The 13,556-nt window shown below is 42.6% G+C and overlaps 1 protein-coding gene across 3 annotated transcripts in view; it reads right to left on the bottom strand.

Moving 5' to 3' along the window:
• Positions 1–385: 385 nt before the first annotated feature.
• Positions 386–13,556, bottom strand: part of LRRC66 (leucine rich repeat containing 66) — a 33,328-nt gene continuing 20,157 nt past the window's right edge. For 2 of the 3 annotated variants that reach the window (XM_061145983.1, XM_061145982.1), the window contains 2 exons: positions 7,997–8,186; positions 387–6,346 (listed from right to left, as the gene is read on the bottom strand). In XM_061145983.1, the coding sequence (XP_061001966.1) occupies positions 4,629–6,346; positions 7,997–8,186 (1,908 nt within the window). In that variant the 3' untranslated portion in view covers positions 387–4,628. Of the gene's footprint in view, positions 6,347–7,996; positions 8,187–13,556 lie in introns of all 3 variants that reach the window. The other variant, XM_061145984.1, reaches the window with a different exon arrangement.

The following is a 13,556-nucleotide window of genomic DNA, read 5'->3' as shown; positions in this document are numbered from 1 at the left end:
CTCCTATGCCTGGGAAGCTCCTGGCTCAGAGCTGGTTCCGGCTGGATTGTCCCGGCAACCTCCTGGCTCTGCTCTAACTGAACAGTGACCAGTATTGCCATTCAGTGTTTATGTGAATTTTTAATGTATACTCTGGTAGCCTCTAGCCATGTCTTGCTGCCTACATGTGTGGTCCAAGGTGATTGCCAAGGTACCAATGATTGTTTTTCTTAGCACTTTAGTCTCAAGGTTGCCTATCTTTTGAGTAGTCTCCCCAACTTTATTTATCCCATAAGCCCCATGACTTTTAATGTATATTTTTGTAAAACATGAGGTTTTTCATTAATGCACATTTCACATTATAGCAGACAAACCAGAACTATTTATTCTCTACCAACAAAAGCAGGTCTCTTTGGAGAGAAGCTGATTCCATTCTTGGGGTAACATTCTAGACAGACTTGGAACATTTATTGTCAGAAAGTAACGATGCTTTAGAAATTCTGGAGAAAGATGGAGAAACTAGCCTAAAGGAGGACTGATTGACCAAACTGCAACAATCTAAGTTCAAAAACTAAAAATAAAACCAAAAATTATGGTTAATTAAAATATATTGAGTCATGAAAAGCCACAGTCAATAACGACATTCAAAGAAAAATAAGAATTTTCTTTTCCAATAACAAGTGTTATATTTGGGTTGCATCTATTCAAATGAGCCAAGATGTTATCATGTGTAAGGGCACACATTGCTTCAGGACTGCAGATACATATACACACAAAGGCAGACAAAATACCTACCAACAAAAGACTGAAAGATATCGTGCCCAGGTTTGGGATGTCCTTGTTCATTACGGTGACTGAAGTATGCTTGTTATATTGAGTATGTTAAAGTATATAGAGTCTGCAGAGCCTTAGAATTCAGTAACACTTTCACTGCCCACAACACCTAGATTTTCAGATAGTAATATAACATTAACATGGATATTTGAAAAATATAAACTTGCTGGTTTGTGCAGAAACAATGTTTAGACAGTTTTTGCCCTCAATTTCTCATGAATATAAGACTTTCAGGCAACAGAAAGACAGCACACTTTCCCGCTACTTGCTAGTAAGACCTCCTGTTTTAAGGCTGTGGCCGGCCACTTTTTATTTGATGACATAGTAATCTGGTTCTAGTGAAACTCATAGACAAAAGGAACTCCTTGTCCTCCTCTCACTTCGGTCTCCCTTGGGTCTGAAAAACATGTAGCCTTGAGTCGAATGGATTTTGTTTTTCAAATGAACTGGAAATATGGCAATGTCTCTTAGCTTATATCTCTCTGCTGTTTGGTGGTTCCAGCGGTTATTCCTTTGTTTTCTTCTTCACCCTGCATGGCCACTGAAAGAGCAAGATGAATCTTTCCCAAGGACAGAAGGGGAAAGAGGCCTGAGGACTTACATCTTGAACCATTCTAGAGGGGTAGGGGAAATTTTTGTCAACTTGAACCAAAATGACTCTACTGAACCTGAAATAACATCAAAAAGACAAGTAAATGTGGCACTAGTTGCTTTTTTAAGAAAAGTATTTTAATGTTTCATATGTTGTTTGTACAGCCATGTGTCCAAGTTGTGTTTCATAGACTTAGAAACATGTAAAGGTTAATTATGCCAGGGGTTTTCCCAGTGTTTTCTTAGATGAAAATATTATGGAATTGTTAAGCTGATAAAAATTTGAGTTACTCTGCTAAAGAAATTAAAAAATGTTATCTTAATGAAAAGTGAGATGTTTGAAAGGTCATTTGTGTCATAATAGAACTAGAGGCATAATTGGAATAAGTGAAACTGGGGTAAAGGGTATCTAAGGAACTTAGGAATTCTGAAGTTTGAGTCAGTTTGGGGGCAGACCCCAAAGGTGAGACATTTTGGAAATCTGGAAGTAGCAGGCCTCAAATCTCACTCACATAAAGCAGCATTAGCCAAGCTTGGGTGTGTGTGTGTGTCTGTATTGTCTGTTAGCTGCTCATTTGTGACCCCGTGGGACTGTAGCCTTCCAGGTTCCTCTGTCCAAGCAGGCATATTGAGAGGGGTTTAAAAAAATTTTTTTATGAGCACTTGCTGAGAAACAGACCTACTTAACTGCAATGCCTGTGATGTTTATGCTGCATTACCAGAAGCTTTTTTTTGGGGGGGAGGTGTGAACAAAAACAAACAAAAATAGTCAAGGCCATATATACTTTTTTTCTTCAATGCTGCTGAAATAGAAAGTAATTTTTCACTTTATAAAGTAACTGCAAACTCTGAGATGATTTTCAGCTTCATAGACCCTATGCTGGTAATGAACTTCATCCAGCCCATAGAAGCGTCTCCAGTAGATCTCAGTCAAGCCATGTGAAGCCTTGTTTTCACCGGAGCACACAGCAGTATAGCAGGGGCTGGAGGGAGGAAGAAAGTGGTCCATTCTACTTGGGTGGAATGAGCTGAGAAAGGCTCTTGGGGGAGGTGACCTTAAACAGTGTCTCAAAAACAGCAGAGACATCTTCCAGGCAGTGAAGGTGGACTTAGCGGAAAGGCCAGATGTGACCCTAAATGTGGGGAGCAGAGTGGGCAAGGGTGACATAGTCTGGTGTGTCTGTAACTGTGGATTTCAGAGTGAGGTACTGCACAGTGAGATAAATACCACATGAAAAGTCGGATGGAAAGTGGGGCCAGATCAATACTAAAGAGTTCATTTTCATTCATTTATTTAATAAATCCATATATCGAGAACCTATTAAATGCCATACCTTTAGGAGACAAGACACATTGTTGTTCTTGTGGAGATAAGAGTATAGAAGAGGCAGACAGACAGTAAATCAACCATCACACAAATAATTATTCAACTTTACTTGCGATAAGCTCTCCTTGTGAAGGACAATGTTTGTGTGATGAGAGTTTGCAACAGGAAAATCCAACTGAGTCTAGGGGTCCAGGAAGGCTTCCATGAGGAAGTGACAGTTAAGGCTGAGACTCAGGTAGGGTCTATTGAGCTTAAAGGGGGGCTTGTTTGGTGGTGAGGTTGTTGGGTGGGGTTGGAAAGAACGTTGCAGGCAGATGCGATGTGGACAAAGGTCTGGAGACAGGGAGTTACGTGGTGCTATTAAAAAGAAAAAAAACAAAACAGAAAAGACTGCATCCACAAAGAATGGGAGCCATGTGATCACTCTTGGGTTTTAGGAGCCGCTCCCTGGCTGCAGAGGACCAGCGCTGAAGAAACCAGTTGGTGTGCTGTCGTCACAGACCTGGGGCAGTGTCAAGGTGAGCACTGGAGCTGGGGCTGTGTGGACAGAGAGGATAGAACAGACTCGACAGATATCGAGGGGCTGGAAGTGATTGTACTCAATGAAAATAATCAGATGTGGGCAGCAAGGAGAGGAAGACCCCCAGGTTCCTGGATGGAGCAACGGGGCAGATAGTGAAATGAAGGATCAGACTGGGGGTGGTGATGGAGAGGATTGGGGGCTGCTACTGCATTTCACTTTGGACATGCTTAGACTGAACTGCCTATGAGGATATCCAACAGGCAGCTGGATATGAGTTTAAAGTTCCAGAAAGAGTTCAGAGCTAGAGTTACAGAAGCAGAAAATAACAATTAAAAGCCATGACAAGTAACAGCTCACTCAGGGAAAGGAAACAGAGAAGACAAGAGGGTCTGGGACCAAGCCAGACATAGCCAAAAATGACAACAGCATAGATATTTACCAGGCAAACAGAATGGTGGAGTACCTTTTTTTTTTTTTTTTACAAGAAACATAAATGTTCTTCCTGAAAATTAACTTTTAATTTACACTTTGTTCTACAAAATGGAGTCTCCATTAACATTTTTTTAACAAATATTTAGAATTGCTCTGAATCCCTCCGGTTTTGTAGTTTTCTAATCAAACTCCAAAAAGCTATGCTGTTCTTTGTACAAAATTCATTAAAATCTCCTCAGGAGCTCCATCTAAGTGCTTCAATATGCACTAAAATTGTTATTTGAATCCCCTTTGATTTTCAGGTTGAACATCCTTGTGTTTGTCATAGCAGATCTGGTCCTCACATGGACAGCTAACTCCCATCAGGTTTCTCTGGGTCTGCATTTGAGTATAAAAATTGGAATCACCTTTTTTCTAACTGCAATACCATCAGTGTTAAATTTTAGTGTAAAATTTAATTGGAACCTTTGATGTTTAGGTATCTCAATGCTTCCCTACCTAAATGACCCATGTCTTGTGAATGGCAGTTTTATATTAGAATTAACTAAACATAGAGAAGAATTTATAGAATCTAGTTCATTGATTCAGCTTTGAGTGCTGACCCCAGTCTTTATCACTGAAGCGCTCCTATGTGCTCAGTGAGCTGGCTTTATCTGGAAGCACTTGTAATAGTGGTACCTGGCTCTTGAAACCATCTTCCAAATACCCCTCCTGGCCCCTACCCCTTCACAAATGGTGTTTCACTTATAACCTTTCTGGAATCATTGTCCCCAAGAGGACATACACACTCCTCATTTGCGTCAGTGTCCATTCTTGTTGTCCTCTTCAAAATCTTGTTGTGAGGTTCTCAAGTTCTGCCCTGCAGTGACCTTGGAAGAAATACTGTTTTGAGCTGTGTTTATTCCTTGAACATAAAGTTCTTTACAAACATCTGCGTCTCCTTCACGACAGACACCTGTCAGGATCTGAGGAAACTTTGGCAGAGCACGGTGGTGTTTGCGGTAAAGCATCCACATCTGCAAATTCCAAGTCTCTAAGTGAGTACTGCCATTCCACTGCGCTGGGTTGAAGAGCTGAGATGTAATTGTAAATGGACATGCTTGGGACCTCCTCACTGCTCGGACTGCTGCCTGATGACTGGGGCAAGGAATCCTCATATTTATTGACGTTAAAGGCACTTTCCAGATGAGTCTCGCACAAATGACAGTCTGGGTCAGAAATGACAGTTTTCCCAAAATGATCTTCCTGATTTTCACATCTCCTCAGAGTCTTCTGGAAGGCGGTGTTGTTCTCAGGACTCTCTAATGGCCTGACACCGTCCCTCCTCTCACAGGAGACCTGGTCCCCAGGGGGCTCCCCGGCTCTTGGGCTCTGCTCCCCACGTGCCTCCTCTTCCGCCACATTTCTCCAGTCTTCTGAACTTGTTGAACTCAGAGTAAATAAAGACCCTTCCTCAGAATCGGAGTCAGAGTCCACCTCATACTGAGCGTCAGGAGTGTGCCTCTGGGGCTCCTGGTAAGCTGGAGTCACTGGCAGGTCCCCGCCGCATCCTGCCGGGACGCCAAGTGGGGACGGGTCTCCCGCGTCACCGAGCGCGGCCACCTCGTAGTGGGCGGGAGGTTGTCCCTCAGCACCGGCATCCTGGAGGCTCTGCTGCTGTGGGCTCTGCCCCTTCTCCTTAGAAAACTCCGAAGGGAAGTGTGGGGGAGCCCCTCTGCTCTCCGCCCCAGGGCTCAGCACCTGTGTGCGGGCTGGCCTTTGGCAGAGAGGTGCTGTCGTTTCCCTGGGGCGGGGTGGGCCTAGTTCATTGGAATCCTTACGGTCTGAGCCAGGGCTGGTCTGCATTCCGGCAGCCACTGCAGGGATGCCCACTGAACGCTCACCGAGGGAAACTTGCCTGGCCACAGGGTCGGAGCTGCCTTCTCCAGGAACATCATTCCTGTAGATGTGGTCCCATCCCGCTAACGTGAGTTGGGTGTCATGGGCGTTTGGCAGTCCGTAGAGAACGCGCCGGGCTGCACTGTGACTTGGGGGCACCTTACCCATCCCACTTTCTGCCCCAGTGGGGACCCCGCGTTGTTCCCTGTCCTGCCGGCCGCCAGCCTCTCTTCTGCTCAGTGCCACTGTTCTTTTAGGAACCACAGCGGCGCGTGGGGCCTGGTTCTCATAGAGGTTTAGATGGTGGACAGTTTGGCGCAGATCCATCCTCGGCTGCTGTAGGTTTACCGCACCTTCGATTTCATCGTAGAAGGCCTGGTTTGAATACACGTTCCCTGACGCTGAACCTGGACTTTTTTTCCGGCATCTCTGTTGCCACAGTCTGTCCACATAAGGCCTCGCAAAAGCCCCCAGGCAGAAAGCCACAAAGAACGTGATGAACACCGACAGGCAGACGGCCAGCACCAGGTCCTGGGAAGAGCCTTCCTTTCTGCCAGCAGCGTGCACATCCTCGGCCCTCCTAACCCGTTTTAGCAGCTGTCTCGGCCTGTCACCAACATCAGAGCCTGCAGTGTCCTTCTCCAGCATGGAAGAGCGCACTTCCAGGGCCCTCTCAGCTTTGCTCCCTATGATGGTTTTCATATGATTCAGATCAGCGTGAGGAAGGCGAGTCTCTCTGGACACTCTGCTTGTGAGGGTCCACCAGTGTGCATCCTCCTTCCCTAAGAATGGGAATGAGATTCAGTGATTTAAAAGCATCTGTGAGCCCTCAGTCCTTTATCTCCCTGTGTGGGTGCACAGGCACTTCAGTCCTGTCCTACTCTTTGCAACCCCATGGACTGTAGCCCGCTAGGCTCCTCTGTCTGTGAGATTCACCAGGCAAGAATACTAGAGTGGGTTGCCATGCCCTCCTCCAGGGGATCTTCCTGACCCAGGGATCAAACCCACATCTCCTGACTTGCAGGCAGATTCTTTACCACTGAGCCACCAGGGAAGCCTCAGTCCTTATCTAGCTAGATTTAAAATCTGTTTTATATAATTAGCAGTTTTACTGGCTGATTGATTGGTTGGTTGTCTGATGCCAACAGTGTGTGCAAGGCTCCATGCACATTTACACGAGGCTCTCAGGCTCGGGTCTGAGGCTCCAAGGCCCAGAGGCTGTGTTTCTGAGGGTTCCTGACTGACTCCTGCCCACAGGAGGAGGGAAGCCAGGCTGTGGGTACAGTCATGTTGCCCCTCCTCTCTCCACATCCTTACCTACTTACTGCACATCTGTAAGGACATTCTATCAGCCCCCTGCAAAATCTGCCTTGGCCTCACCTGTGTTTGTTATATCATCTCCTCACCTTCCTCAGTGCTGGTAAACAGCAAAAATATTCAGGTTTTTCTATTGGTTCCTGACATTCTGCCCTCCACACTCGGAAGGCTGGTGTGGCTTTTACAGAGTGATGAAACAAGTGTGGCTGACACCATTAAGACTTCTCTCATCATTATGGATTTCTCCCAAACCCGTTAAGCATGGCCATGTCTCTACTCAATAGCAGTCCTGAGTAGAGCAGAGGCCAGAACTCATTAAAAAAAAAGAGACAGAGAGAAATCCATTTCTCTCTTTTTTCCCAGTTAGGAGTTTGATTTTAGATTTAGCCAAGATAGTTCATAACAACAGTGCTCAGTACTCAGTTGTGTCTGACTCTTTGCAACCTCATGGACTGTAGTTGCCAGGCTCCTCTGTCCATGGGATTTCCCAGGCAAGAATACTGAACTGGGCTGCCATTTCCTTCTCCAAGGGATCTTCCCAACCCAGGGATCGAACCCACATCTCCAGCATTGGCAGGGGGATTCTTTACTGCTGAGCCACCAGAGAAGCCTGATAGTTACTAGTGGGGGAAAAAAAAAAACCAACCTTTCCAGAATATTCAATTCCAGTCACATATTTTAGCAGTTTGGGAGAGTGACAGATAAAAAAGCAAAGAAAAATATACTTTTGAAATTTGTGTGTTTTGTTTATGTTATATCTTCAGAGGGGTAGCAAGTATCTTAAATCATTATGGTTCAAGTTTTAGAAGTTCCTTGATTATTTTGTTACTCTTTTGGATAAAAATATGACATCTGGGGGTTGTAGAGAAACATTCTCTCTTTGTGAAATTTCTGGTTTTGACCAAATCCAGTGGTTCCTGGCCATGTGAAGAAAATTGTTCATGAATTGAGGAAAACAGGTACCAACAATTGTTCTGTGATATAGCCCAATGATGACTAATGCACTCTTGCTCCTGAGGTGGCTGTCATTGTTTCAAGTGTCACTAAATGTTTTGTGTACTTTTTTTTCTGTTTAAATGGAACCACTTCTGAGAGGAGAGGAACTACTGACTTACCTAACGACTCACTGCAAATAGCATTCCACCTTTTCCTGCAGGACTCAGAAATAACATTTTGGAAGACTGCCAGGCTGTAGTCACACTGCCATGGGTTATCGGCCAGGTCAGCCTCCAGGTGGGGAAGTTCTAGAGCCATGACTACCACTGGCAGGATGGCTGTCAGCGCATTGTTGCTGAGGTCTACCATCTGCTCAAGAAAAAAACAAAAATTTAGGACAGTCTGTGAATAAAGACATTTGGAGACAAATGAGTTACAGATATGGTCTATATCTCTATGGAAGCAATATGAATTACCCACTGATTTCAGAGTCAGAGACTACTGGGTTTAAATCTCTGCTCTGCCCCTAAGAACTCTGTGAGACTCAGCAAATTGTTGACTCTCAATGAGTCTACCTCCCAGGGTTGTTCTGAAGATTAAATATATGAGAAATCTTTAAGTCTGGAGCCTTTATTAGAAGCCCAATCACTTTCCCTTCCTTTTTTCCTAAGAGTTGTGATTTGTAATGCTAGATATAACCTAGACTCCCAATTCTTATCAAGATTTGGAATTAGGTACCAGGTTTAGAATGTCTAGAAGCCCTATAATCTTGAAAGTGGCAGAAATATTGGATGATGAGGATAGAGTCCAGAAGAACAACTGTGGTTGAACAGAAGGAGCAAAGAGGATTCTTTTGCATCAAGTATTATTTTAAATGTTGTTGTTCAGTCGCTTAGTTGTGTCTGATTCTTTGTGACCCCATGAACTGCAGCACTCCAGGTTCCTCTGTCTTCCACTATCTCCCAGGGTTTGCTCAAATTTGTGCCCTGAGTTGATGATGCTATCTAACCATCTTATCCTCTGCTGTCCCTTCTCTTTTTGCCTTCTATCTTTCCCAGCATCAGGGTCAATTCCAATGAGTCTGCTCTTCACATCAGGTGTGAAGATAAGATACTACCTTATCTTAAAGGTAGTACATTTCTCTGCATCCATGGCTACAGAGTATACACAAAATGACTGCTTTTCCTAGTCTCATATGAAACAAAAGGGAATGTGGGGAACAAAAGGGACTCAGTGATTCTAGAAACACAGAGCAGGATCTGCTGAAGTTGGATCTGGCAGCGGAGTTATGGGGTAGGGGAAGCAGAGTTAGGTGTAGCTCTCGCTGCTGTCTACATTGTTGTGTACCAGGCATTTTACTGGGTGCTTTACATGCCTTACCTCTGATCCTCCAAACAGCTTTGTCATCTCCCCTTTACAAAGGAGGAAACTGGACAAGGTCACAGTATATCCCACATAGTCCCTAGTCCTAGAACTTGGTACCCACATGCTCAGAAAAGAATGGAGGAATGAACAAATGAAAAAATGAGTGGCAGAGTTAAAGTCTGATCCGCCTCTGCAGCTGGGTGCCTTCTATTCCAGAATACAGCCTCTGGGGGCCTGAGCTCTCGCTGCCCTGAAGTGAAGGGCTGGGCAGAGGAGGCCTGGAGAGTGAGGCACCAGAGTGGGATCATGGGATTTGAAAGCAAATCACAAATGCCAACTTTGCTGAAAAGTAAAAAGAGGGCCATGGATAAAAACCAGAAAGTCTGAATGTAATTCAGGTCAATTGTTTAATAAACATCAGGGAAAAAGCAGCACTGGCATCTTAGGTTATATAAATTCTTAAGAAAAGCTGACTCAAACACTCAAACAACACCATAACCAATACTCAGCAGTGAAGGGGACCTTTGCATTGTTGAGTAACCAAGCCCTCTTAACTATTAAAGGAAGGTTGTCAAAAATAGGAAATGAGATTTGGAAGACATACACAAAACAGCTTTGCTTTGGCCTGGCCTTACCTAGGATCAATAGCTTTCTGTGTACACCCTTCTCATCAACAGGTGAAATATCCTAATGTTTTGGTGGGTATTTTCTTCTTCGTGCACATCTGCTTTTTCATCCTAGCAGCTATTATGTTACAAATCATGAAACTGAAATCAAAACAGAAAAGAGGACAGAAAGCTAATAAAATGATTCAGGAGGGGTAATTTCTGAGAGAAGATGAAAACAGAATAGACCAATTTGGCTAAAGAAGTGACCATTCACCATCATTTGAAAGGAATGTACATTATATTGTAGAGAGATTGGGAGAAGCATGTAATGTTGGTAACAAATCACTATGCTAGGAAGAATGGCATGCAAAAAGGAAGGCTAATTTGAAATGCCAATGAAACATTTTCATTCTATCTAAACATGAGGATGGATTTATGCTTTAAAAATCTATCTGGCTTCTGAAAAGATTCCCACATGGGAAGACACATAATATAGTGCAAGTATTAAATATATCATCTGGGGAAAAAAACAGCATCCATTTTAATATTCAGCTTTCTGGTACCAAAGATTCTCATCATGTCCCCAAACCAGTTTTTAGAGTTATTGCTGAACATGCAGAAGGGATAAGAGAGAAGGAGAAATTGCATGATTCTGGGCAACTCAGGTAATTTAGAATTACAGATGATTTAAACATTCTTGGGCTTATTTTTTAGTCTGCCTGTAGCATCTATTACCTGTGAGCTGCAGAAGACTTTTATTTATAAGCACAATAAAAATGCACAGGAAATAAAACAGGCATAGGGAAATTATATATATAAATATAATCAGCATGGGCTTCCTTGGTGGGTCAGTGGTAAAAGAATCTGCCTGCAATGCAGGAGATGCAAGAGATGTGAGTTCGATCCCTGGGTTGGGAAAATCCCCTGGAGGAGAGCATGGCAACTGACTCCAGTATTCTTGCCTGGAGAATCTTCATGGACAGAGGAGCCTGGCGGGCTACAGTTCATGGGGTCACAAAGGGTCGAACATGACTGAAACGACTGACACTCACACACAAACACATCATCAGTGTACAACATACTAAGTGAGGTTCCCAGGCAATCTGACAACATTTCTGTGGTGAACTGTGGAGTGCTGCCAAGTTAAGTAGACTTTCTCATCTGCTCTGATAACTACTATGGCAGACAGGTCCCCAGAAAACCTTCCCCACATTCACATCCTTTGAGTCATCGCCTCCCCTTGGAGGGAGAGTGGTGAGACCTCTGCTTTGCTTCTTCTTTTTTTTGGAAAGTATATCTTTTAAGTTTATTATAAATGTTAATGCTTCATACAGGCAAAATCTATGTAAAATATCACAAATGTACATAGTTTATTTATTTTTTCCTTTATTTATATTAGTTGGAGGCTAATTACAATATTGTAGTGGTTTTTGCCATACATTGACATGAATCAGCCATGGATTTACATGTGTTCCCCATCCTGAACTCCCCTCCCCACTCCCTCCCCATCCCATCCCTCTGGGTCATCCCAGTGCACCAGCCCTGAGCACTTGTCTCATGCATCAAACCTGGACTGGCGATCTGTTTCACAGTTGATAATATATACATGTTTCAATGCTATTCTCTCAGATCATCCCACCCTCGCCTTCTCCCACAGAGTCCAAAAGTCTGTTCTATACATCTGTGTCTCTTTTTCTCTATTGCATACAGGGTTATCGTTACCATCTTTCTAAATTCCATATATATCCGTTAGTATATTGTATTGATGTTTTTCTTTCTGGCTTACTTCACTCTGTATAATGGGCTCCAGTTTCATTCACCTCATTAGAACTGATTCAAATGTATTCTTTTTAATGGCTGAGTAATATTCCATTGTGTATATGTACCACAGCTTCCTTATCCATTCGTCTGCTGATGGGCATCTAGGTTGCTTCCATGACCTGGCTATTATAAACAGTGCTGCAATGAACATTGGGATACACGTGTCTCTTTCAGTTCTGGTTTCCTCAGTGTGTATGCCCAGGAGTGGGATTGCTAGGTCATATGGCAGTTCTATTTTCAGTTTTTTAAGAAATCTCCACACTGTTTTCCATAGCGGCTGTACTAGTTTGCATTCCTACCAATAGTGTAAGAGGGTTCCCTTTTGTCCACACCCTCTCCAGCATTTATTGCTTGTCAACTTTTGGATAGCAGCCATCCTGACTGGCGTGAAATGGTACCTCACTGTGGTTTTGATTTGCATTTTTCTAATAATGAGTGATGTTGAGCACCTTTTCATGTGTTTGTTAGTCACCTGTATGTCTTCTTTGGAGAAATGTCTGTTTAGTTCTTTGGCCCATTTTTTTGATTGGGTCGCTTATTTTTCTGGAATTGAGCTGCAGGAGTTGCTTGTATATTTTTGAGATTAATCCTTTGTCTGTTGCTTTGTTTCCTATTATTTTCTCTCATTCTGAAGGCTGTCTTTTCACCTTGCTTATAGTTTCCTTTGTTGTGCAAAAGCTTTTAAGTTTAACTAGGTCCCATTTGTGTATTTTTGTTTTTATTTCCAATATTCTGGGAGGTGGGTCATAGAGGATCTTGCTGTGATTTATGTCGGAGAGTGTTTTGCCTATGTTCTCCTCTAGGAGTTTTATAGTTTCTGGTCTTACATTTAGATCTTTAATCCATTTTGAGTTTATTTTTGTGTATGGTGTTAGAAGGTGTTCTAGGTTCATTCTTTTACAAGTGGTTGACCAGTTTTCCCAGCACCACTTGTCAAAGAGGTTGTCTTTTCTCCATTGTATATTCTTGCCTCTTTTGTCAAAGATAAGGTGTCCACACGTGTGTGGATTTATCTCTGGGCTTTCTATTTTGTTCCATTGATCTATATTTCTGTCTCTGTGCCAGTACCATACTGTCTGGATGACTGTGGCTTTGTAGTAGAGACTGAAGTCTGGCAGGTTGATTCCTCCAGTTCCATTCTTTCTCAAGATAGCCAATAGCTTTGGCTATTCGAGGTTTTTTGTATTTCCATACAAATTGTGAAATTATTTGTTCTAGTTCTGTGAAAAATACCGTTGGTAGCTTGATAGGGATTGCATTGAATCTATAGATTGCTCTGGGTAGTATAGTCATTTTCACAATATTGATTCTTGCTATCCATGAACATGGTATATTTCTCCATCTATTTGTGTCCTCTTTGATTTCTTTCATCAGTGTTTTATAGTTTTCTATATATAGGTCTTTTGTTTCTTTAGGTAGATATATTCCAAAGTATTTTATTCTTTTCATTGCAATGGTGAATGGTATTGTTTCCTTAATTTCTTTCTGTTTTCTCATTGTTAGTGTATAAGAATGCAAGGGATTTCTGTGTGTTAATTTTATATCCTGCAACTTTACTATATTCATTGATTAGCTCTAGTAATTTTCTGATAGAATCTTTAGGGTTTTCTATGTAGAGGATCATGTCATCTGCAAACAGTGAGAGTTTCACATCTTCTTTTCCTATCTGGATTCCTTTTACTTCTTTTTCTGCTCTGATTGCTGTGGCCAAAACTTCCAAAACTATGTTGAATAGTAGTGGTGAGAGTGGACACCCTTGTCTTGTTCCTGACTTTAGAAGAAATGCTTTCAATTTTTCACCATTGAGGATAATGTTTGTTGTGGCTTTGTATATATAGCTTTTATTATGTTGAGGTATGTTCCTTCTATTCCTGCTTTCTGGAGAGTTTATATCATAAATGGATGTTGAATTTTGTCAAAGGCTATTCCTGCATCTATTGAGATA

This window comes from Dama dama, chromosome 6 (genome assembly GCF_033118175.1).
Source record: "Dama dama isolate Ldn47 chromosome 6, ASM3311817v1, whole genome shotgun sequence".
Classification (NCBI taxonomy): domain Eukaryota; kingdom Metazoa; phylum Chordata; class Mammalia; order Artiodactyla; family Cervidae; genus Dama; species Dama dama.
This window is presented reverse-complemented; position numbering and strand designations above follow the sequence as displayed.